Source organism: Eublepharis macularius, chromosome 2 (assembly GCF_028583425.1).
Source record: "Eublepharis macularius isolate TG4126 chromosome 2, MPM_Emac_v1.0, whole genome shotgun sequence".
Lineage (NCBI taxonomy): Eukaryota > Metazoa > Chordata > Lepidosauria > Squamata > Eublepharidae > Eublepharis > Eublepharis macularius.
Genome location: NC_072791.1, coordinates 70,196,289 through 70,218,261, shown reverse-complemented (window position 1 = coordinate 70,218,261; position 21,973 = coordinate 70,196,289). Strand labels below are relative to the sequence as shown.

At 42.7% G+C, this 21,973-nt stretch overlaps 1 protein-coding gene across 4 annotated transcripts in view; it reads left to right on the top strand.

Moving 5' to 3' along the window:
- DNAL1 (dynein axonemal light chain 1) overlaps positions 1 to 21,973 on the top strand; it is a 45,522-nt gene that overhangs the window by 7,233 nt on the left and 16,316 nt on the right. For all 4 annotated transcript variants that reach the window (XR_008596581.1, XM_054972685.1, XM_054972683.1 and 1 more), the window contains exons 4-7: positions 341 to 450; positions 17,774 to 17,829; positions 20,161 to 20,216; positions 21,342 to 21,468. Coding sequence is in view for 3 of the 4 variants with exons in the window: in XM_054972685.1 (XP_054828660.1) it covers positions 341 to 450; positions 17,774 to 17,829; positions 20,161 to 20,216; positions 21,342 to 21,468 (349 nt within the window). In the remaining variant the exon portion in view is untranslated. The remainder of the gene's footprint in view (positions 1 to 340; positions 451 to 17,773; positions 17,830 to 20,160; positions 20,217 to 21,341; positions 21,469 to 21,973) is intronic.

Below are 21,973 nucleotides of genomic sequence, written 5' to 3'. Positions count from 1 at the left end.
ATTGTAGTTTACTTCTAGCAAACAGGTGAGGTTATTATGAGGGCCCTGATTGAATTGTAGAACAAATTTTCCAGTAGTAGGTTGCTTGACTGTGTGGCCATCCAAAGTTTTGGTCTGCTGTGACCCAACTAAATGCATCAAATTTGTCATATGAACTTCTTTCCAGCCACATGCTGAATGGTCATTTTCTCAGGCAAATTAGTTGGAGTTAATGTGCAGCTGAGTAACCATGATAGGAAATATCGACAAGAAAGACTTCATTCTTATTTTCTATTCGCCTAGGTTGAATGTTTTAGTGGTAGAACAAAGAAGTGTTTTCTTTCTTTCTCTTTTTCATCAGGAAGAAAAAAATGGCCAGAAACCATCAGAGGCTAAGGAAGTAAAACTTTATGCACAGATTCCTCCTATAGAGAAGATGGATGCATCTCTTTCTTCTCTTGTTAACTGCGAGTATGTTCTGTGTATTGAAAGAAAGGGGGGGGGATAATTTCCTTAGTGTAGAAATCAGCTATCCGTGCTTGCTGTTGTAAATTATCTTTTATTGGGTAAGCCGCTCCTCTCAAACTCAGCTCCTCAGCTGTATTGTGGAGAAAATAATAACACTAACTTGTTCGCCGCTCTAGATGAGTAACTAATCTGTCTAGAAGAGCAGTATATAGCACAGTTATTATTATTTAGAATTATTTTTGTATTTATCTCTATTTCTGGAGATAAACTTCTTTGTTCAGACCTCTTTGTTCCAGCACCTAGCTTCTTCATAAACTTTTCTTCAGCAACATAGTTTCAACTCAGACATCTTTATTTATTTATTTAGAATATTTATGAGCTGCCTTTTTATCCCACTAGATCATCAGGGCAGCTATCATGTCACGGTTTGTGCAAACCATGTTATAGCACCCAAATTATGGTTTAAGCTTCCAAATATACAGACCCACACAGTTTAAAGTTTTCCTTTTCCATTTGTTCAGCATTCCAAGCCCTGTTCAGCTGTTACAGTGTATACATATGCACACCTGTTTGTAAGAAAGAGCAAATGCATTTCACTTTACAAATGAAACTGGAAACCAATACCCAGATAAACACGGGGGTTTAATTCATTTGCTCAGCTGTACGTGAGTAGAATGTAACATGAGTTACTCAATGCACATATAAAAGAAAATAAAGTGTACACTGTATACACACTGTACATGTATTCATTGTAATTTATGAACATGTCGTCCAGTGTCTAGGTGTAGTGGTCTTTGGGCATGGAGCAATGTTTAGCAAATTTTGGTGTGCCAAACCATTATTAGTATAAACTATAGATTGCAAACCATGATTTCAGATTTGTGTTTGACAGCTAACCATTGTTAATTAATTCAGCCAAACTAAACTGTAATTTAGCTTTTTCAACCATAGTTCAGCATGACGTCTTAACTGAGCAATAACCAATATTTTTCTGTTTCTTATTGATTTCACTTACCTTAAAGGCAACTCACCCACAGATCTTTGTTGTTATGGGATTATGGCTGCTCACTGGACCCTATATCATGGCCCAAAAGAATAGAAAAAGCATACATAACGAACAAAAGAAAGCATATTATCAGAAAACTTAACCACTGTAAATAATTGTTAGTGAAAAGAAAGAAGACAAGTATGTGCAAACTCTTCTCCGTTGGATTCTTTCCCCGGATTCCTGAGATTTGATGAGTTTTACTTACAGTGTAGCAGAGCAAATTGCTCCTAATTCTGCTGCTGTTCCAAGTTGCAGTAGCCAATTAGATACTGACTGATTGAATATTTCCTTTCTGGAAAGCTGATATATACAGAATAAACTGAAATATTGCCTTGTAGCCCATGGAAACTCTCTGCTGACATAAGGAATTTCTATCAACAGAACAGACCTTGTTTGCCTCCCACTGCTGCCCAGAATGCTTCCAGGAGCACCATAGGGGAGTGGGTCTGCAGCAGAAGGGGGAATCAGTAAAAACAAATCACTCACCTTCTGTCTGCAACAATTTTCACTGGATCCAAGTTCCTTGCTGGAGTCCAGACAATCAGAAATCCCTTGCTCATTCTCCATGACTGTAGATGTTTTCTCCTGTCCCCCATCCCAGCTCAGACAAATGGTTCTTAACTTAGGTGAAAGACTAAAAACAGTAGCCTTCTACCTGTAGAAAGAAGGTTACAAATCCATAAATTAGGTACAAGCCAAAACAGGTGAAGGAGGGAGAATAGATGTAGATGAGTCTGCAGGACCCTGCATGAATGGTTAACTGGGCACTCCACAATCTTTCAGGGTGGGCAGAGCTCTAGCAGTGGTAGTGGATGCTTATTTTCCAAGTTTTGTCTTATAACACCTATAACTCTCCTAATAAACATTGTGGAGAAACTGTAGATAAATATTTCCATCCAGGAAGTGTCTGAGGACAGGCTGTTTCATCCAGTGTTTGCTCTAAGAAGCTGCCTGTGTGGAATTTGTGGACTTGCAGATATTAGAAACATCAACAGGTCTATTAGTAAGGCTTTCTGAAAACAACTAGGGGAGAGCTTGGCATCAAATCCAAAAGAATAGAAATCCGGCTTGTGCTTAGAAATCTGGTGCTTCTCCAGCTTCAGTTCTTTTCTTGCTTGCCGCTTGAACTTGATTACAAAGAGTTAGCTTCAGATTTCAAGGCTAATATTGCTTCAGAATGAGGATAGAACCTCAAAACAGCCGTGTTGTCTGGTTTTCCAAGTAACTTCCAGAGAGTTCTGGTGGTATATTATGGGAGAAGCCGTTGTTTTTTACACATTCTGGTTTTCCAAGTAAGCTGTTTGCACTGTTTTTATTATCTTTTCACCCTTCTCTAACAGTGCTGCATTTAGAAATAAAGCATGTGAAGTGATGGGGGTTCGAAAGTGCCTGCATGGGCTGGGTGACTTAATCTCTCCCCTCCCCCACCCCTGCTTCCAAGCAAAGCAAGATTGGATACTTCTTTACTTCTCTCAACTTCCTCACATATACATTTCTACTTCAAACCATTTTGCAGCTTTATCTACCAGCTCTGAGGCCTCCCAGAGCGAGACTTGCTTGCAGATCAATGTGGAGACCCTGCCCCCTCATAAGGGAAGATACAGGAAGTACTGGACTTGCAGGCAACATGATAAGCAAACTTTTTTTCCTAACTGCTAAAACAGTGGAAAGTATTTTTGAGCAGCTACAACTGGTGCTCTCAAAGCTTGACTCCTTAATCCACATAATAACTAAGATCTACAACATCAGCTCCTTAAAACCCAAGAGTACTGAGTGGACAACAGCTGAACTGACACTCCAGGGGGAAGAACATGGGAGCCATTCCAGCTGTTCCCTGACTGATAGTGAGGGAGGTTTCTCACATTTAGTTCTCCTTCAATGGGGAAGGCATCTGCACTCGTTAGGTCATGCCTCCTCTCACTTCTGGGTGGGCTATGCAACTTTTTGTGTATACCTTCCTGGGATTGTGCATGTGTGTCCCTCCAGTTTGAATAGCCCTGCCACTCCAGGAGAACACTACAGCTTAGTTCTAACTACCTAGAGGAAAAAAAGTGGGAAGAAACCTGGATGGACAGCGATGGAGAGTAATCCCTCCCAAAGGATCCAGGACCCTGGGTCTGTGGGGAAGAGAGAACGTGTGAAGGATAAACCCTCCCGATCAGAGGCCTTGGGCAAAGAGGATGGGCAAATGAGAGAAGCTAGTTCCACAGCAGTGCAAGCTGACTGATCAGGAGTTTCAGAGGCCTCAGATCTCTCCTTGATCTGATCTTCCTTACCCTCGCCAATGGCATCAGCATGACCACATGGGAAAGGCGAGGCAGGTCAGCTTCTCGGCAATGTGAAGGCTGCTGGGCCGAGCCAAAATACCTTCACACTGGGCGTTAACAGCCTCATGAGTAGTGAGTCGATATCTCATCTGATGGTTCAAGACCCTCGGTCCCTTCCTGGTGGGCCAAGACCCCAGAACTGAAACATTCCCAGCAAACCTTCTCCCCTTCTGGCAAGCTCAGACAGCCATTTCAGGGACCCCAGCTACAATGGGAGCCACAAATATGGTGACTGCACCATTTTTTCCTACTCTTTTCAGACTGCCCCTATGGAGTGGATGATGCAGGCTTGGAAATTGGCTTGGCTAAACTCACAAGTTGCAGGCCCCAGCATAAACCCCTTTTCTCCTGAAGTGGAAGGGAGAACTGGGTTTGATCAAGAGGGAACAAGGGGCAGCGGGTGAACGTACAGAGACAAGAAAATGCCTCCGAGCACACAGCCCCACTCCACAGCTCCGGAGTCTTCAGACTCTTGTCAACCCTGGAAAGAGTGCAACTCAGATGTGTTTCAAGGCTTAAAATAAAAGTGCTAAGAGGGTCAGATCAGACAGAGCCAGATTCCCCATCCCCTCATCAGTCCGCAAAGATTCGCATACACGCTCAGACAGGGAGTTCTCTCTCTCTAAGACAGGACTCCCATCACGGAGGACTCTTTATCTATTATCTATTAACCCTTCTACCATGACATCTGATAGGGAGGAGGGAGAGTGGTCAGGGGCAGAGTTGGAGACGAAGGAAAATTCAGCCAGGCTGTTTCAGCCAGAGCAGTTTCAGAGGCTACTTCAAAAGGTGGTTACCACTTTAAATTATCCCAGCCAGGAAAAAACTCCAGAAACCACCCCACCCTCCCTGAACGCTACAAGGTTTAAGAAGCCACCCCAAAAGATGTTAAGCTGTCCTTTTCCTGGGAACTTTGATGGTTATACATTCAGAATGGTCCATACCAGGCTATGGATCTACTCTGCAATCAATTGCAAAGAAGTTTTACACATTGCCTGATGAGATTATGGAGGATCTTAAAGTCCACTACAGATCGATAGGTCTTGTCCGTGGTGAAAGTCGGATACAAGCCAAGATAAACACTCTAGTAGTGAAGGTTTACTTGCCCCTGGAAAGACAGACAAAAATCAAAGAACTAATTACAACCTTACTATGTCACAAGAGAACTGACGTAATGACGCTGTCTTCTCATATCTATGATACACTTAGTGACATGGGCCAAGTTCTCCCTCTGAGGCGGAGGACATCTCGGGTGATTCCCACCGTCCAATCAGGGAGGCAGGAACTAATTTTCTTCCTCTTCCTGTCTGGTGTGTGGGACACCGTCTCTTCAGTTCTGTTCCTGCCTCCAGGGAGAGCAGTTCTTCAGTAGACTAGCTCTGCTGTCTTTTTTCTCTTATTTACCTTTCTTCTTCCTCAAACCATTTTTTACCTTACTCCTTAGCCTTCTCCTCCCATTTCTTCTTCTTTTACTCCTCTTGCCAAAGAAAGAAGAGGATGATATGGTCTCTAGAGAGTCATCGGACTCTGAGGAAAGCTTCATGGAGGAGAATATGGGCTGTTCCCACGGAGCCGTCCTACCGGCGGCAGGAACAGGCCCAGCCAGCACCAGCATGCCTCTTAGGCTGCGTGGTTCCCTGGCAAGGAGAATATAGACTGTTCCCATGGAGCCATCCTACTGGTGGCGGGAACAAGCCCAGCCAGCACCAGCATGCCTCTTAGGCTGCATGGTTCCCTGGTGAGGAGAATATGGACTGTTCCCACGGAGCCGTCCTACTGGCGGCGGGGACAAGCCCAGCCGGCACCAGCATGCCTCTTAGGCTGCGTGGTTCCCCGGCGAGGAAATGGCCTCAGAAGAGATGCAGGCCTCTAAACGGCCCCATCTTTCACAGAGGGAGCTTGTTAAAACAGTGCGCCTCTGTCAGCCAGCTAAGAACAGCACCACCTGGCGGAGCTCAATTTTGGCGGGAAACATCAACACGATGAGTGATTTCCCACCTAATCTCAGATGCGCTTGCCAATCTCCTGGCGGGAGAGACATGGCAGAAACATAATCCAGACACCCGGAGCTTTAGCTGACAAGCCCAGGAGGGCCATATAAGTGTTCCCCCAAGCATGTTACCTCCAGAATTCCTGTCAGAAATTAGACTGACTGTGGAAGAGATAAATGTGAATTAATAAGCAGTCAGATTAATAGATTGACATATATATAGATATATATAGGTTAACAAACAGAACATAGAGAAAATAATTAATTATAAGGACTAAATATAAGGAGCGATTAACTAACAATATTTTCTTTTTTTTTCTGACAAGTTTTGTACCAAACTGAATGTCTGAAGATATAGATGGGTCAAATTGATTGACTACGTGAGGAGAGATATATAGAACTATTATAAAAAGATAGAATGAGTAATATATATAGAGAATAAGTCAAATTGTTTGATATAAACGAATGTATGATCTATATGGTTTATGATATATAGAAATACCTGAAATTGAAAAATTGGGATAAATTGTTTATCTAAGATGGAAACAAAGGCTTACAGTTTGGGCATATAATGTTAAAAATAGTTAAGGATGTACTGCTTAGAATAATGGAGAATATATATTTGTTTTAGATAGAGGAAGCTAATAAAAGTAAGGGAAAGGGGACAAAGGGTTGGAAAGCTGTTGGAAGTCAACAAAAAGGGGGGGGAAAGGGAGGGGGTTAGAGATGAAAAAATTGGGGAAAATTGAATGTAAATGTGGAAATAATGGATTCTAACCCAATAAAAATTTTTCAAAAAAAAAAAGAAATTAGACTGACTGTGAGGGAGGAAATCCTGTCACTTTGCCAGTTAGAAGCACCTTGGCCCAGTAAAGATGCCAAGAATCTCCTCAGCTCTGGCGCCATGTGAATGTGCCCATGCCAACCTCCTGGCTGGAGATTTTACAGCAGGCTTTTTTCTCTTTGGATCTAGCCCTACCTTTACAACAGGATCTAGCCCTGCCTTTCCCTGTCAGATAGGTAATGTATAAAGGGCACAAACTTGCCGGTGTCTTTGAACCTTTTAACTTCTTAAGACTAACCAGGAGGGAGGAAATATATAATCTCTGCCAGGCTGAAACCTCTGTTAATAGTGGTGTGGTGCCTACCTCCTCCTCCCTCCATGAGTAAGCCTGTAGCTCTGTGGAAGAGCTTCTGTTTTGTATACAAAGGATCCAGGATTGTTCCCCATTAACTCCAGTTAAAAAACATCAGGTAGATGATGGGAAAAACCTCTTCCTGAGACCCTGGTGACCAGCTGCCAGTCTGAGGAGATAACACTGACAGATGGTCTGAGTCAGAATAAGGCAGTTTGTAATGTTTATCAGTCAGAGATCCCCACAGAGCAGGGGGATCGCCCTCAGATAGAGTCTGTAGTGACGAGGAGAAGGATAAATTCCTTCAGATGTGGAGCAGGAGGAAATATCTCTACCAGAACAGTCAACCCAGCTGTCTGAATCTGAGGTCTACCAGTATTTACTACCTAAGACATTCTCACCCTTAGAGCTGTAGAAATTACCCTTGGGGGAGTAGGACCCTTAAACTAGGAATACCAAATCCAACCCAGGGAAACAAGAGTCTCTTCCTAGTGAAGATTCCTCAGAAAAGGTCCTCCCATTTCCCGAATATTTGGGGAGAAGGTTCAAGGCTGAGTGGTCTAACCATAAGCCAATTAACAATCCCTGAACTTGGTTAAAAAAAACAAAAACACCTCACTAACTTTCTTTGCTATGAGTTGTTGCAGGTACCTGCGATCGAAACTCCAGTGGCTACAGTATATTGTCCAGTGGCTACACTTCAGTCATCTGGGCTCCAGTCAGAGGATGGGCAAAGATCAGTCAGAGACCACTTAGACAAGAGGAGAGAGGCCATGCTAACAAGAGTTCTCAAGGCCGTGGCCATGGCTGTTAAGGCTACAGCTATTGCTTCAATTGCCTCCAGAGTGTCAGGTGTATGGATATGAAAACTGATCCAACTCCTCCAGTACAACAGTAGCTGCCCCTACTGAAGGGGCAAACAGAAATGTAAAGGCCAATACCTTCAAGACAGACACCATCCTGGATACATTTACCTTTTTCTTCCAGGATTATGGTCTCGACAGCAGTAACAAGTCAGCACTGTTGGCTAAGAGCATGGCCAGCAGATTCACACTCTAAAAATATCATCCTTGCTTACGTCTTTCAGAGAGACAAGCTATTTGGGGATGCCCTGGGAAAGATCTGGGTTGAGACCTAGGACAGAAGAATGTGTTGCCAAAAACACTCAAACAGTCTGAGAGGCGATCCATTGACCCTCAGCCTTTTTATTCACAACACACACTACTAAGGTCCAGACAAGATTCCAAATGGCCATCCTGGGGTTAATCTAGGCAGCCCTTTAATACAGGGGGTCCTTTCAAGACCCCACTTGTAGTATAGTGGTTAAGTAACTGAACAGTGATGCAGTACTCTGCAGGTTCAAATCTCACTGCTGCCATGAACTTGCCACATGGCCTTGGGTAAACCAGTCCTCTCAGTCCCAGCTCCCCAGCTGTATTGTGGGGATAACGCTTACCTTGTCCCAAGATCAAACAGACAGTTCTCCACATGTGGAAAGAGATCCAACCTTAATACCCAGATCTCTAAAACAGGACTCGCTAGCTGTCCCTGTGAGAGGCCAACTACTCTTTACCATTAAGCCTGGGTTGACACACAGGCAGACCTTAGAAATAGTCTCACAAGGCTATTCCATACAATTCAAAAGCTACCCACCAGAAAGTTTTTGTCATTTCTCCCCTACGCAAAATCTTAACCCAAAATGTACTCCAACACCTTCTGGGCATTCAAGCAGCGGAGCATGTTCCCCACAATGAAAGAGGATGTGGGGGGGGGGGTCTACTCAATCTTCTTCACAGTCCCCAAAAAGAATAGGGACTGAAGGGTGTTATTAGACCTCGAGTTTTTTGAACAAGTTTATCAAATTGCATCACTTCTGAATGGAGACTCTGCGCTCAGTCGCAGTGACCAATCAATCAGAAGAACACATGACGTCTACAGATCTCACAGAAGCATACCTCCATGTACCAATTCTGACAGCCCATCAACAATACCTAAGGTTTTATGTAAAAAAAAAAAATCAGTTGGCAGTTCTGAGCCATCCCCTTTCGGCCTGTCCACCATGCCAAGAGTATTCACAAAACTCATGATCAACCCCATCATATGTCTCAGAGACAAGGGTATTCATGTTCACTTGTACCTAGACGATCTCCTGATCAATTCAAGCTCAAGAGAAAATCTCACCACAACACTCAATTCACCATTCAGTTCCTACAAGCTTGAACACCTGGGTTTGATCACAGTCGCCAAAAGGGCTTTATCTATCCCTCACCAAAGAAAAGGTGAGAAAGACCAAACCGCTGACTGAGACTGTCATCAGAGTGCAAAATCACTTCTTACGACACTACTGAAACTGTTGGGTTTGCTAGTGGCCAACTACAATGCAATACCTTTGGGGTCTATAGGCAAGACCACTTCAAACCTTTCTCAGATCTCATTAACAACAGATCATGGAGAAGACAGATCTTCCCATTCAGGTACCACTTCAGATCAAAACCAATCTGAGCCAAGGTCACCAACCAAATGCAAAGCAAAAGATTCATGATGCCTCGAGAACAACAAATATTTACAGATGTAAGAATCACAGGTTAGGCATGTCTTCCTATCAATGTCTTAGAAATGTGAGCAATTTGTCTGGTCCTGTTCCAGTTCAGAGATCTGTATAGACGAGGTTGCAGACAAAACATATATAAACAGCAGGAGGAAGACCTCAAGGCGGCATAAGGAGACAGCAAGGATACTTACCTGGGAGGAAGGTCACCTAGCCTCGATCAGAACTGAACACACCAAAGGCATATCCAATGTCCAGGCAGACTGGCTGAGGGGACAACAGGGAAATAGTCCCTTAAGAAAGATCTCATCCATTGGATAACATCGCACTTTGCAACACCTCATGGACCTGTTTGTGTCCCAACACAGCCATCAACTAGCTGGGTACATGACAAGGTTTGTTCCACCCACAAGCAGATGCCCTGACATTGCAGTGGCCATTACCACCCTTACCAGTAACAGACCATGCCTTTCCACCCTCCTCTCATCCTACTGACCTCTCTGGTCAAGTTACAGCAGGGACTGATTTGGCCCTCTCATTTAGACTTACTTTGCTTAACCGTGTGGAAATAGAAAGGAACACCTTCCTAAGATGGGGATATTCCTGAGAGGTAACCAACACTCTCCTAGCATTCAGAAAACAGTTAACGCTCAGAATTTACAACTCCTATTGGAAAGCCCTCACTCAGTGGACATTTTACACAGCCCTGACTAAACATCCATTTGAACCGGTCAAAGGCATTCCCCTGAGAAGGTTGAGAATGAAGACCATCTTCCTCATTATGTTCGTGTCTGCCAGAAGAATTAGTCAGACTTGAACTCTGTATATTTCACAATGGTAAGTTGATACCTCATACTGTCTTCCAAAAGCATATTCCAAATTCCATAGGTTGCAAGAGATAAGGCTACCATATTTCTACCTGTACCCTAAATAGACTAGGGAGAGGCTCTGACACAACCTAGACATCAGAAGGATGCTCAAGGCCTATCTGCTCCAAACAGTGCAAATCAGAAAGTCAGACTTACTGTTCTTAAATATATCTCTCCTCAATTTGGGGAAGAAAATGCCTTCAGCAGCTGTAGGTGCCAATAGCAAAACGCACTATCGAAACTCTTAAAAACTCTCTTTGTAGAGGTTCCTTGTAGAATACCAGCTCACTCTTTGAGGAGTGTTACTACCCGTGCAGCATTACACAGGAACACTTCTGTAGAAGAAGTCTGCAAGGCAGCAACAAGGTTGTCAGCCTCAACCTTGGTAAGATGCTACAAATCAGATCTATATGATTCAGCAGACATTGACTGTAGTAGAAAAGTACTACAGCGCATGATTGTGGACGAAGACCACATCCTACCCAGAAACTGGAAACTGCTTTGGGAGCACCCAAGATGTCCTCCGCCTCAGAGGGAGAACGGACCTTTGGACACTTACCATGAAGGGTCCTTCTCCTCTGAGGAAAGGAGAACATCTTTCCCTCCCTGGGTCTTCATCATCCCTGATTGGACGGTGGGAATCACCGAAAATGTCCTCCTTTCCTCAGAGAAGAAGGACCCTTCACAGTAAGTGTCCAAAGGTCCGTTCTATGCGAGAACACTGCAGTGGACACTGATCCCTTATCGAAGAGACAGAGGAAAAAAGACACAAAGGCACCACACTTAAAGAACTCTCTAGAATGGTGGACATCGCTATCCAATCTATCACAGGGAGTCCCCCTTTGCCAGACCTGTCAGATCATAGTAATGATGGATGCTAGCCTGAGAGGTTGGGGAGCCCCCTGCCTAGACAAGGTAGTTCAAGGGAAGTGGTCCCCAACAGAGAGACTGAACAGCATAAATTGGCTGGAGCTCAGAGCAATAAAACTGGTGTTGCTAGCCTTCTGGAAACAAGTTCAAGAGAAGTCTGTGCTGGGAAGGATGGACAATATAACTGCCAAAACACACACAAACCATCAAGGAGGAACAAGAGCCCTTCCTCTGCACCAGGAAGCTATCCAGCTCTTCTAGTGGGCAAAGAAACACCAAAAAGGCTTTGGGCTCAACATATCCAAAGAATGTTAAACACATGGCTGATTGGTTGAGTTGGCAAGACATGAACCAAGCAGAGTGGCCTCTGAACGACCAAGTATTCGAAGACATCACCAAATGTTTCGGAACACCAGTGATGGGCCTGTTAGCGTCTGCTAAAACAGGGAAGTACCAAGTTTCCTGTCCAGGTTGGATGAGAGGGAGGCCGAAGGGATAGATGCCCTGTATTGGACCTAGTCAAAAGGCCTACTTTATGCCTTTCCCCCACTGCCGATCATTACCAGAGTGTTAGCAAAGATAAGGCAGGAAAAAGCAGACATCATACTGCTGACCCCATACTATCTGAGGAGAATGTGGTTTTCCGAACTGATACAGATGTCGATCAGGAAAACTATGGAGACTTCTGATCAGGCATGATCTGCTGTCCCAAGGACCAGTTCTATCATCCAGATCCAATCTGGGTAAAATTGATGGGATGGAGACTGAACGGAATGCCCTTGAATAAGAAGGACTGCCTAGAGAAATCACAGACATTATATTCCAGGCCAGATGACCAGCCACTAGGAAAATATACAACTACACATGGGCAACTTTCTATTCTTGGTCTACTAGCCAAAATAAGGATCAGTGGAACCCATCTAGACCCAATACATTAAAGAGACAAGTAGCGGCCATTGCTGCTGTACTTAGCAACAGGGGATTAGGTAACTTAGCCTCTGATAAGCAAATAAGACATTACATAAAGAGGATGACACAACTAGCACCCCCTGTTCAACACAGGTTTTGCAGGCCCTCATAAAACCACCTTTCGAACCCTTACTATCTGCAGAATTAAACATTATGTTTAATTAAACATAACAGCTCATTCCCCCAGGGCAGCAGCCATGTCTGCTGCTTTTTCTACCAGGGCTCCCGTGGAGATTTGAAGAGCAGCAACATGATCATCTTTTAACACCTTTATTAAGCACTATAGAATTGATCAGCAGAATTCTGTAGAGGCTGCATTTGGGAGAAGGGTGCTCCAAAGGATGCTGGAACAGTAAATTAAATTTCTCTCACCCGAGCTATTCTTGGTTACGTAACCAGTTTGGATGCTTTCCCCCACTGAAGGAAAACGAAACATTGGGAAGAACTTACCTGAAGGTTTATTCTCTTCAGTGAGGCAAAGGCATCCAATTCTTCCACCCACGTTTCAGGACTGCAATTGTTGCAGTTAAGAAATAGCATTAAGGAAAAAAATATAACGTTTGTTTTTGGAGTTCTTTTAAAAAAATGTTATAATAAAAGGTTGAAATGACCATCCTGATCTAGGCTATTTTATGTCTGGAGGGACGCACATGCATGATCCCAGGAAGACATATATAAAAATTTGCATAGCCCTGCCTGGAGTGAGAGGAGGCATGACCTAACCAGTTTGGATGTCTTTCCCCACTGAAGAGAACAAACCATCAGGTAAGTTTCATTCTCCAGCCTCACAAGATTTGCTTGAATATCTGCTAATTCAATGACTACATCCCTCTTTGGAATACAAATGCCATGCCCAGCAACACCTGAGAACTTTGTTTAGCAGCAGGATGAACTGTTCTAAGTTAAAATCAAGTTGAGCTCCTTAATCACTCTCACCAGGCTTGTAGTTCAGCTGTCCTCTCATTATTAATTTGACAAAGTCTTCATAAAATCAAAGGGAATTTTCCTAGCACGGATTTTTATGCTCACATCTCCACTTTTCAGATAGAAAACTCCACACCTCTTCAGCTCTACAGCTGAAGGTAAGCACCTGAAGGAAGGACTGTTTAGCATTTTATCCTATGACCTAATCAGTTGAGATGAACCCTTCTCCACTTGCTCAGAGAACAGCACAGAAACTAACACAGAGAGCTCTCCTCTTAAAGTTCTGGAGGAGGATTTAATAAATTCTTTTACTGCTCTCCCAGTTTCAGAGCAGACGGCAATCATTGACAGATTGGAACAACTGAGGTCCAGACTTCTGGAAGTCAAGGACGAATGCCCATTACCAATACCTCAGACCTCCTTCATCAGAGTGATAAATGCTGAGGGGTGGTTCTGCTAAAGTCAACTGTAGTCCAACCTTCCTCTGATTCACCCAACCCAATAGAGGTACCCCTTGCAGACAGGCTGTTTCCGCTGCCTAAAGAATACATCTATACCCAACCCCCCAACAGAAGTAAGGGAATGGAGATGATGCCTAACCGTTTCCTTGAAGACTTTAAGTTGGGAACAACAAGTCTCTGGCTCAGATTGCAGTGGTCAAATCCCCTGACCCATGTCAGGTGTCTTTCCTCAAAAATGGTTGCATTTTTGTAGACTCTTCACGGGTGTAGAATAGAGAGCTTCAATTGACAATTACAGCAGCTGTCTTGGAACCTCTTGGGGTGGGAGGGAATAAACTCCATGACCCTGAATTCTTCTTGTCCCTGTGACATTTTGATATACTATGTCTGCAGGAAACATGGTCCCAGGTGTCCAATCACCCCACTCTTCAGGGTTACCGTGCCTTTGCAGTACCAGCTGTCAAAATTTGTGTCAAGAGAGTGGGGAGTCTGGCAGTAACGGTATCTGTCGATCTTAATGTTGATGTATATTCAGGTTCTATTGATCCAAGACCAACATCTTGGCTCTCTCCTTTGCGTTAATGTCTACATTCCACCTAAACTCTTAAAACCCAAGAGCACTGAAAATTTTGGGGATCTTCTGTCCATTACCCTTGACACTCTAGCCCTTCCATTACCCAACTCTCACCTCATGCTATGTGGAGATTTCAGTGCCAGAATAGGCCCTGGCATGAGCCCAGATTAACAACCAGGCTTTCAAACAAGCCTGTTTCCTGGACCAGACATTACAAGACGCAAGTATAAACAAGCTAGACCTAAGATTATTAGAACTATTATCACTCCATCAGTTACATATTCTCCATGGCACAAGATTTGATATCTCTGGCGGTATGTTTACATTCTTATCTACCCAAAGAGCCAGCACAATAGATTACGCAGCAGTATCATCCTCACTCCTGCTTCAGACCCTTTATTTTGAGGTTGGCAACAGAACCAAGAGTGATCAGTGCCTGTTAAGCCTTTTGTTTCAATTTTGGAGCAATATCTTGCTTAGTCCTGCCCATGAGGCCCTAAAGGGATCTCAGTCTTGTGTAAAGAGAATCAAGGAGTCCACATAGCTATATTCCAGTTTAGCTCCATCTCTGGTGAAGGCCGACCTCTGGTCTCTGAGCCAAGAATTAATGCAGGATGGTTCTGATGCCATCAAGTGTTTTGAAGGCATAACCCAACTCCTCAAACCTGTGCTCTCTATTAACAGACCCTACCTAACAGACACCCCCCCCCCAAAAAAATCTCAATTCATCTTTGCAAAGGATGGTTCGATCAGGAGTGCAGAACATTACAGGAAAGAGCTAGTACATTATATTTGACAGATTTGTCATCAGAAGAAAGGAACATCTGTCAGTCATCTCCTTAAGGTCAATTTATAAGAAGCTTGACATTGCTAAATTGTAAGGAGATGATCTCAAAGAGATGCTTCATTAATAAGTTAGGGACTGTAGACTTCACCACAGTGTTGCCTTGTGTACAATCTATTGCTTAGGTATGTGCTCCTATGTATTACCTGTTGCTTTAAATATGACCCTACTGGGTAGTTCTATGTTGTCTAATGTCAGCCCTAGAATTGTTTGTGCTCTTTTTCAGCATTTCTTCAACTCTGTATTGTAATTTTGCTAATGTTATGTCTTTGTAAACTTGCATTTATTTGCCCTATGGCATTGTTTATTGAAATGTCCTTAATATTGACTGTGCTAATCTCACACTATGTAATCCGCCTTGAGTCTCATTGAGAAAGGCAGGCAATAAATATAATAAAATATTGCAATGGCAGGAACTTGGCCTGGCAGCCCAAGAAAAGAGAGAGTCCCAGTTCTGGGAACTTGTTTCCTTTGGTCCAAGCAGATCCTTCCCTTTATTGGAGGCTCAAATCTCAGCAAAAGATTGGCATGCTCACTACAGCCAGGTATTTAGCTCCACAGCCCCCCATTCAGGAGAATGAGGCAGTGGTGGAGACACCACTTTTAAGTCTGTCCACCTCACCACAATGGTCTCCCATTGCAGCATCTGAAATAAGAGGCCTCATCTCCTCTCTTTCTGGTAAGCCCTCTAGTGAGGACCTGATCCCTCCTGAGTTGTTTAAATCCTTCCCTGACTGGTGGGTGCCCAATCTTTGCAAAGTTGTTTACCCAGATTAATCTAAATGGTGTTTTTCCCTTAGGGTGAAAACAAAGCATTGTAGTCCTGATATTTAAAAAGGGCTGCAAATCTGTTCCCCAAATTATCAACCAATTGGAACTGACTGTAGGTAAAATTAGCAGGCACTAATATTAATAAACACCTATTGTTCCTGATTCAAGAATTTCATTCCAATATATCTGCTAAGTTAAAGTAGGCCCCACAGGCTTTTTAACAGAAGAGACTCTAATTACTTGGGGGGTTCAAACAGGGATGTATTTTGGCCCCCTTGCTCTTCAGTCTCTGCTTAAATGACATAGTTCCAACCTTGTCATACCCTGACTTCTTTCCACCATCTTTAGGGGGTCCAAAAGTATTGATTCTCCTATATGCCAAATGACATGGTGTTGGTGTCCCTAACTTGTATTGGTTTAAGGAGGATGCTAAGCAAACTGGGCAATTTCTGTAAGGGGGAGGCCTTAAACATCAATTTTGCCAAGACCAAAGTAATGGTCTTTGGGAGGAGACCTCAGTGATTTAAATGGTCGATAGATGGCAATCCCATTGAACAATGCAGCACCTTTAGGTATCTTGGGGTGACATTTAGTGAAACACTCTCATGGAAAGCCCACCTAACCATAACAAAAGCCTCAGTGAAAAACACTGGGGCCATCTTTAAATTTAATACCTTGAAAGCAGGGTTTTTAGTTGAGCCAGCCTTGAAACTGTTCCAGTGTAAGGCCATCCCTCAGCTTCTATATGGTGCAGAGATGTGGGGTTGGAATAAACATCTGACCTTGAATCTGGAACCAATTCAAAACTTCTTTTTAAAGAGGATTCTAGCTTTGCCTTGGGACACTCCAGAGGCTTTAGTACCGGCTGAACTTGGGTTACCTTCTATCATTGCCCATTTGCACTTGGTCTTATTTAGATTCTGGAGAAAGCAAAGGAATCTCTGCAAATCCACTCTTAAGGCAAAGCAATGCACTGCTGCATTCAGACACTGTTCACTGCACTGGCTTTAACAATATCCTTTGTTGTTATTTCCTGATGGATGACTTTCAGGGTGTCTCCTTGCCCAGTCTCAGTATATGAGACTTGATCTTTTAGATGGATGCTGCATTGGACAGAAGTACATCTCTCTGTTCCAAATTTTCTCACTGGTACAAGTTATTCAAGAGGGACCATGGCAGAACCTCTTATTTGACCAAAATCTTTCCTAGTCCACTCCTCTGGCTTTAACTCCTCTGAGGTTTCAAACCATGCCCTCAGCCATTCTAGACGATCATCACACACAAATACCAATTGATGTCCGTTTTTGTATTTGTGGAGCTTCAGTCCCCAAAGACCTTCCGTATTATCTTTTGTTCTTCCCTTTATATACAGAGCCCAGAAATAAGTTTCTTGAAGTCTTTAAAAACACTGATTCTTCCCCTGTGGTGGAAAAATTAATCCTCCTTTCCAACCTGGATCTACACATCTCTGATAGAGCAGCACAGTTTGCCCTGGCAGCTAAGAAAATCAGGACTTGAGCTGTGCTTAATGATTGAGACTCCTTCATCAATGGATAATGAGGGTGCTTATGTATTTTAAGTAATTTTTATATGTTGTTAACATCATAGTTTTATTGTTTGGTGTTTATATTTTGCTTATGTGTTTTACTTGTTTCATTTTCTTGATTGTGATGACTTTTGGCCACATGCAATAATATTCTATGTCAGAAGCTTTCAGTGCTTGGTAGAATGAGTAACTGCTTGTTCAGATCTCCAAGAAACATGATGAAATATTTGTTCTGTGCATTTGTAAGTGGCTGGAGCTCACAGTGCAGTAATCAGGCAAACCCTTTGTAAAAGTTACTGAAAACTTACTGCAAACCCAAATCACTACCAGTTCCTAGATAGGTTGTATGATGAAAGATTTTAAGCAAATGTTACTTGTAAGGAAACATCTTATTGCTTCAGTATTTTTACATTCCAGTTAACATACAGTTCTTTGCCTTCCATGTAAAGAAAGCTGTCCTTATCTACAAACTGCATTGAAAAAATCGCCAACCTGAATGCGCTGAGTAAGTGATAAATGAAAATCAGTATGTATATTATAGCTGCTTTTTAATATGTATCTTCATTGATTCTCATTTGCTGCCATCAGACCCTCCAAACCTTTATGAGCAGTGAATTATCTGGCATCAGTTATTCTCACTGGCTGCAGTAGAAAACAGAGAAACAATCCAAAATCAAGACTTCATTAAAAAAAACAAAAACGAATGCCTCTGAAGTAATAGAATTTTAAGATGATGTTTAACTATTAATACTTTGCTGCTGGTTGTGTAGATACTGAAGTTCTGGGGGCACACACAGTCTGATGTGGTCTTGAGTGACTCTTGCTACTTTCCCAAACCGGTGGCATAGGAACCATGTCCCCATGGGACAATCCTGTGTCATTGAAGAGAGAATAAATATTCTAACAAAATAGCTGAGAATTATTGCATTGATCTAATCTCTTCTGAGGAAAGCTGCTACCATGTCTATGTTGAAATTATATTTTTTTATTTTTAATATCTAAAACAAGTTTGATCAAAGCAGCTTAGAACTAAAATATCAAGTATGTTTTATTCAGGCAGCAAGCTTCTTAACAAGAAGTATCTGGGCTTTGTTTACTGCTTCTGATTAAAGAAACATGTCCTTATAATCCACTTGTTGGTAATTGAAACAGACAGTGAGGCCAACTGTCATACCACAGATGACATACTATATTTTCAGTTTCAGGTTATGAATATTGAACATTTTTAGAATTATTGTCGAAGGCTTTCACGGCTGGAGAACGATGGTTGTTGTGGGTTTTCCGGGCTGTATTGCTGTGGTCTTGGCATTGTAGTTCCTGACGTTTCGCCAGCAGCTGTGGCTGGCATCTTCAGAGGTGTAGCACCAAAAGACAGAGATCTCTCAGTGTCACAGTGTCACAGTCTGTGACACTGAGAGATCTGTCTTTTGGTGCTACACTTCTGAAGATGCCAGCCACAGCTGCTGGCGAAACGTCAGGAACTACAATGCCAAGACCATGGCAGTACAGCCCGGAAAACCCACAACAACCATGTTTAGAATTATCTTGGTATAACTAGGGAATGTCTGATTGCGCCATTAGTTGGATTGCAAATACTCTAGCTCACAGGCAAATTTATCTGATGTCTTTCATTCTAAGTAATTATCAGAGATATTCATGGTAAAACTGTAAGATCTGTCAGCTACCAGTGATTCTGTTGTGTGAGAGAAGACGATTGGTAAACAGCAAATGATTTTTGGATAGACTTGCTCCTAGGTAGATAGACTGGCTCCTGAGAGCCAGTTTGGTGTAGTGCTTAAGAGTATGGGACTCTAATCTGGAGAGCCAGGTTTGATTCTCCACTCCTCCACTAGAAGCCAGCTGGGTGACCTTGGGTCAGTCACAGCTCTCTGGAGCTCTCTCAGCCCCACCTACCTCACAGGGTGTTTTGTTGTGGGGATAATAATGACATACTTTGTAGACCGTTCTGAGTGGGCATTAAGTTGTCCTGAAGGGCCGTATATAAATCGAATGTTATTATTATTAGGTGGTTCTGTTCTTCCCTTATTTAGCTGCTTCTCATCTCTGATTTGAACTAGTTGATCTCCTCAATGGTTTACAGTGCAATTTTCAGAGGAATTACTCTAGTCTAAGCCAATTGAAATCAGTGGATCTAGACTGGATGTAACTCTCTATAGAATTACATTGTTACTCCTCTTCCCCCCTTCTTAAGAAGAAAAGGGGAAAACCTTGTGATTTGCTGGCCAGTAATGTAAAGCAGTGTTTCTTCCAGATTCATATTATGTCTGTATGCTACTTCTTTTGACATCTGTAACCAAAATGTGTCATATGAGTAGTATCCATTAGTATCAGACTATGAAATGCTGGCTGAAACACTAATTTCATCTGGCAACACTGAGAAGATGCTATTATTAAACTATTTGTTATCAAGGTATTCAGGTCCCCCCATTTATTACAGTATTTTGGGCAGAAACAGATGACTACTGCTTGTATGGTTGCTTAGAAAAGATCCTACAAAGCAGTTCTAACCAAATGGGAATTTACTAATCTGAAATGTTGCCTGCTTCTGTAACTGTAGAGATGCTCACTTGATGGCCAGAACTTATGAGTGACTGACTAGCCACATAGCTGGAGCAATTACGAGGGACAATTTTATGCAGCATCTACATGCTGGGGGCCATTTAATTCCATTTTTTGTCTTCACTGTATCCTTTCCATTTTGCACAGCTGGAGCAATATAAATCACGCTGGCTTTTTCTGTCTTGGACTTGTGTTGTTTCCACATTGCTTAAATAACCAGTGCTGTAAATAAATACCAGTTTTGTTTCTGTTGCAGAAAACTTGCGGATTTTGTCTTTGGGAAGAAATAACATAAAGAATCTTAACGGTCTGGTATGTAATATATTACGTAGCCCAGTTCTATAATCTCTTTAAGGTGGTACATACTGGTCGGTGCAGGAACATCGTAAACACTGGAATAGCTGTACATATTCCTCACTAATGACATCACCTTCAGAAAATTATCCTAACAACTGTGCAGGTAGAACACCAGTCCATACATTTATTTGGAATTAGGACTGCTTTCACACAGATATACAAAAAAGAACCCCTGCTCTGTGGGGTGGAGTGGGCATAGATGACATCAGCATGCACTACCTCTATGCCTTGTGTTGCTGTCCCCACCTCTCCATTGCATGAGTACAGAAGTGCCAAGACACCAACAATCACACCCAAGCCCCTTTGCTGCTTGCGACCCCCTGCCCCCGTTTTTCTTCAAAGCTGAGCCATAGTGCTCAGAACTAGAAAGAAAAGTCATATAGAGCTGGGGGAGAGTACAGAGCTGAATTCCATCATTTTGAACGTGGAGCTGAATTGCACCCCCTTCCCTGTATTGGCTGCAGGCAGAGATTCCACGTGGAAGCTCCAATGCATCCACCCTGCAATTCCCCTTTAAGTCAGAACAAAGGAGGTTTTTTCCTTTGCTGCAGATTAAAGGCAAAGGTCCCGTGAGTCATGCTCAGAATTACTAATCTTTGACTGGAAGGCGGGGAGAGGCACAAGAAAATGCTAACTGCAGTACCTCTTGAAGCATCCAATAGGTCATCTTCCCTAGTTTCTTACCTCTCTGGTCACTGGACTATGTTGTCCTCATTGAGAGAAAGACAAAAGGCTAAACTCATTAGCTCAGCACATAATAGTCTCTCATGCAACAATGTGGAGTTCTTTGAGTTGATTAAGAAATTAGAGTCATCTACTATGTATATCTCCTTTTTTGTTTCTCTGTCTTGAATCAATCATGTTAATGAGTCCTGTATTAGGGTCTTGGTTTTCTTAGAAATGTGTTATCCTTCTCTCTTTTAGGCTTTTCTTAGTGTGTAGCCTGGTAGAAAGTGTAGCATGGACTTTGGAGGAGTAGTTTTTTGTTTTGTTGATGTAGTCTTAAGAGGTCATGAAGACAGTATGCATAATAATATAAACATTTAGGGCATTTTTTTGAGATGTATTATTGTCTTTTAGGAGGCAGTTGGAGATACGTTAGAGGAGTTATGGATATCTTACAACCTGATTGAAAAATTGAAAGGACTTCATGTGATGAAGAAGTTGAAGATTCTCTATATGTCCAATAATCTAGTAAAAGATTGGGGTAAGGCAGAGTCATTGTTCTGAAATATTTTGATGATTTATGGTGACGTTATGAATTCATATTTTGGTGAGTTAGTATTAGCTTATGTAGGTGAGGAAATGTGTTCCTGAAGTGGTAAAGCTATGCAATTCCATTTTAAGATTTTGGTGCTGCTGGTCAGCATCTTATAATCACTCTACAGGGGGAAATAAAAACATAATAGGCCGCCCACATCAAGGTTCTCAGAGCATAGCAATTGCGCTGGAATTTCTAGCAACCCTACTGCAACCCACCCATCATTACATGATACCGCTGTGATAGGCTGATGGAGCCATGCCCCATAAGTCCACTAGCACCGACATGCAGAACACCATGTGGTAGGGCATTCCAGGCCCATCTGAGTTTTAGCATCACCATAATTGATTACATAGGAATGGTTTGTTCACACTGACTGCCCCAGAAGCCAATCACTTTAGGTAGGCAGATGCCTCCTCAATCCCCTGCTTCACTTACAGGGTTTAGTACT